Source organism: Perna viridis, chromosome 13 (assembly GCF_037379345.1).
Source record: "Perna viridis isolate PV_CMFRI_1.1 ecotype Kerala chromosome 13, ASM3737934v1, whole genome shotgun sequence".
Taxonomy (NCBI): Eukaryota; Metazoa; Mollusca; class Bivalvia; order Mytilida; family Mytilidae; genus Perna; species Perna viridis.
Genome location: NC_142457.1, coordinates 6817679 through 6820410, shown reverse-complemented (window position 1 = coordinate 6820410; position 2732 = coordinate 6817679). Strand labels below are relative to the sequence as shown.

Sequence of the window (2732 nt, the reverse complement as noted above, 5' to 3'; positions counted from 1 at the left end):
ATCCGTCAAAAGATTTTAACATCTACTAGAATATGTATAAGTCTGAATACTGATGGTACGTTAGCCATAAACGTAATAATTGCTGATTTAATAATGGTTAATTAACGGATAAAATCTGAAGGACTCAATTATGATTTGACACATACCCCTCAATTTTGCTCATATCATATATAATCAAAGGATTGTTTCGTTATGAGACGTAAAATAATATATATTTTCATCTAAGTAGCTTTATCAATTTAAGATAGAAATGAATTAGGAAAATTAAGAAGGAAAATTTTCAAAATTCAGAAAAGCAGAACTTGAGCTGAAGGTACATACATTGCAGAGTTGAGTCAGAAAGCAAATAGAAAAAAAACAAACGACAATTTTACTACCGTTTAATAGGTTTTGATCGCATTAATAAAATAAAATAAATATATATTGCTGTTAATTGTTTAATTGTTGCGAGCAACCACTTTCATTCCATAACAGATGATTCTTTCCAAACGACCTACATTGTTCTCATCGCTATTACAGTAATATTTTACTAATGCTTCAAGAAGAATATCGTTTGAAATTTCTCCATTCTTCGTCTTTGGAAACGCATCGAAATACTTATCATCAAAAGATTCAAAACCTGGGGCCATTAACTGCGCTTTGTATTCATCTTTTGATATATATCCGTCGCTGTTTAAATCTGTAAGACGAACATAAGATCCACACACTTCTTTCATCTGTTGCTCGAATTTTATTCTATTTGTCTCATATTCACATCGCCATCTTCCAACCAGTTCATCTTCAGTTTGTCTTTCTGTTCCGTTTAGAAAAAATTCCGAGAATAATTTGGCAAATTTTGATCGGAAGTCATCAGCGGCCTGACCGTTCAGGTTTGCTCCCTTGGCAGCCATTTCACTACAAAACAGGTCTTATTTTTTTTAAATAAAGCGACAAATACATGTCATTCGAGGACACCGTTGAAGGGTTGATAAGTTTATAAATGGCAAAAAGTATGTTAACAGTGTTCAAGAGATCATCATTGATTAGGAAAATAGTTAAAAATGTTTTTCATTTAACCGTCACGAAAACAAACATTTGCTCGACTTGGAACCATTTTCGTGGCTTTTTTTTAAGAAGATCCGTAAAAAAGCGAAACATAGATTTTTTTTCTATTTTTACTTACGCATAACAATACGCATCCACAACTGTAAGCACGTTGTCATGATTAACATCTGCGCATTTGAATGCGTGTTTCCACTTCTTTAGTAGGTAAGGAGTCACCATTCTGAAAGAGTAATCAAGGGACTCAGGATTTCAGTGGAAATCAAGCGGATGTATTTCAAGGATAAAGACTGGATAGGGAAAATATACACACAACAAAAAATATGAAATAACATGAAACAAAAGTAAATGTAAAACCAGGACTCCACTAAAGAACTTGAAATATTGACCAGGTGAGCAGATGATCAAGCATCCTCCTTTTCACCTCCACCATTATGTCAAAGCTGTTCTTATAGTATTTACGCTAGTATTCTTTCACATTAAGCAAAGTGTATAGATTTATTTGAAATTGATTTTAAAACACCAAAAACTTTCAAAACCGAACCACATCGAGTGGGTTAAGATAGGTGTTGGTTTACCAAGGTCACACAACTTTTGTATTGATGAAAGAGGGCTTTATGGGGGGAAATGTTTCTCTATAACTGTGTATAATATTGTTTTCGGGCAAACTACAACCTGCCCTGTGGTCCGAAGGTTTCCTCGTCGTTCATTGAAGATACATGAGTGGCCTTGAGTTGACATTTTTCATCCCGGTAAAGTTTGTCTCTTTGACATATTCACAATTTCCATTCTCGTTATATTTTTTTTATAGTCTGGCTATTTATGGTTTGGTTTAGGCAGCATCCACAATAGGTATCACTAATAATAATGTTCGTCGCGTTTTCCCTGGAAAGCTTTAATTCGTTCAAGTCTATATTGTATGTTTTCAATTCCTTATTCTGTCCATTCACAATTATATATTGAATTCTACATTGATTTAGAATGAGATCCATATTGTCTCGGTCGACTTTTGAATATAAGTACAAAATGATTTTAGAAAACGTAATGTGTGGTAATCACACCCTTGAAAGACGCAAGATTATTTAATTGAAATTTCAGCAAAATCAAAATCAAGCATTCAACAAAGGATTTTAATTGTTAGGGAAATAATCTTACCTCAAATATGTCTGCACCATCGACGTGTATAGGAATACAGAAGAATTTAGCTATCGTGAATGGTATACACAGAACTATATACAAAGACTGTAAAAAATTTTTTAAAAAATCCAATTTGGTTAATACTCGATGATATTGCTCAATGTCATGTGGATGTTTAATACCTGCATGTGATGAACATTTAAAGCACTACACGTGATAGTTTACGAATAAAATTATTTAAACTTTTTGTCAAATGAATACTTGAGGAAATTCATCAGGTGATGGCCATTTTATCGAGGGAATTTAATAATATTACTCAATGTAAACACGGAATAGCTGAGTGGTTTTAGCATCATAAATATTTAGATTCAGACGAATGGATAATCTTACATTAATATAGAGAAAATAAGTATTAAAGAGTGGTTGTTGCAATGAAATTAAAAAATATTCAAATGGAAATCGCAACTTATGATATTTTATAAATATTACTACAAAAGACTAATAGTTTTTTGTAGCAATCGAACAAAATGTGGAATGTTGAATGTATGACAACA

At 32.4% G+C, this 2732-nt stretch overlaps 1 protein-coding gene across 1 annotated transcript; it reads right to left on the bottom strand.

Moving 5' to 3' along the window:
* Window positions 1-369: 369 nt before the first annotated feature.
* Window positions 370-2364, bottom strand: LOC148599397 (luciferin-binding protein-like). Its single transcript, XM_088558361.1, has 3 exons — window positions 2197-2364; window positions 1163-1264; window positions 370-894 (listed from the first exon to the last, which is right to left on the bottom strand). The coding sequence occupies exons 1-3, from the start codon at window positions 2214-2216 to the stop codon at window positions 438-440; spliced, it is 579 nt and encodes a 192-aa protein (XP_088414487.1). The 5' UTR covers window positions 2217-2364; the 3' UTR covers window positions 370-437.
* Between the last annotated feature and the right edge of the window lie 368 nt (window positions 2365-2732).

What these genes read in the sequence shown, in the direction of transcription:
- LOC148599397 (XM_088558361.1), bottom strand. Translation starts at nt 2,216, where the DNA reads ATGGTGCAGACATATTTGAG. An exon ending in ATGGTGCAGACATATTTGAG is followed by an intron (nt 1,265 to 2,196) that starts GTAAGATTATTT and finishes TTACTCTTTCAG; the next exon opens with AATGGTGACTCCTTACCTAC. An exon ending in GTGGATGCGTATTGTTATGC is followed by an intron (nt 895 to 1,162) that starts GTAAGTAAAAAT and finishes CCTGTTTTGTAG; the next exon opens with TGAAATGGCTGCCAAGGGAG.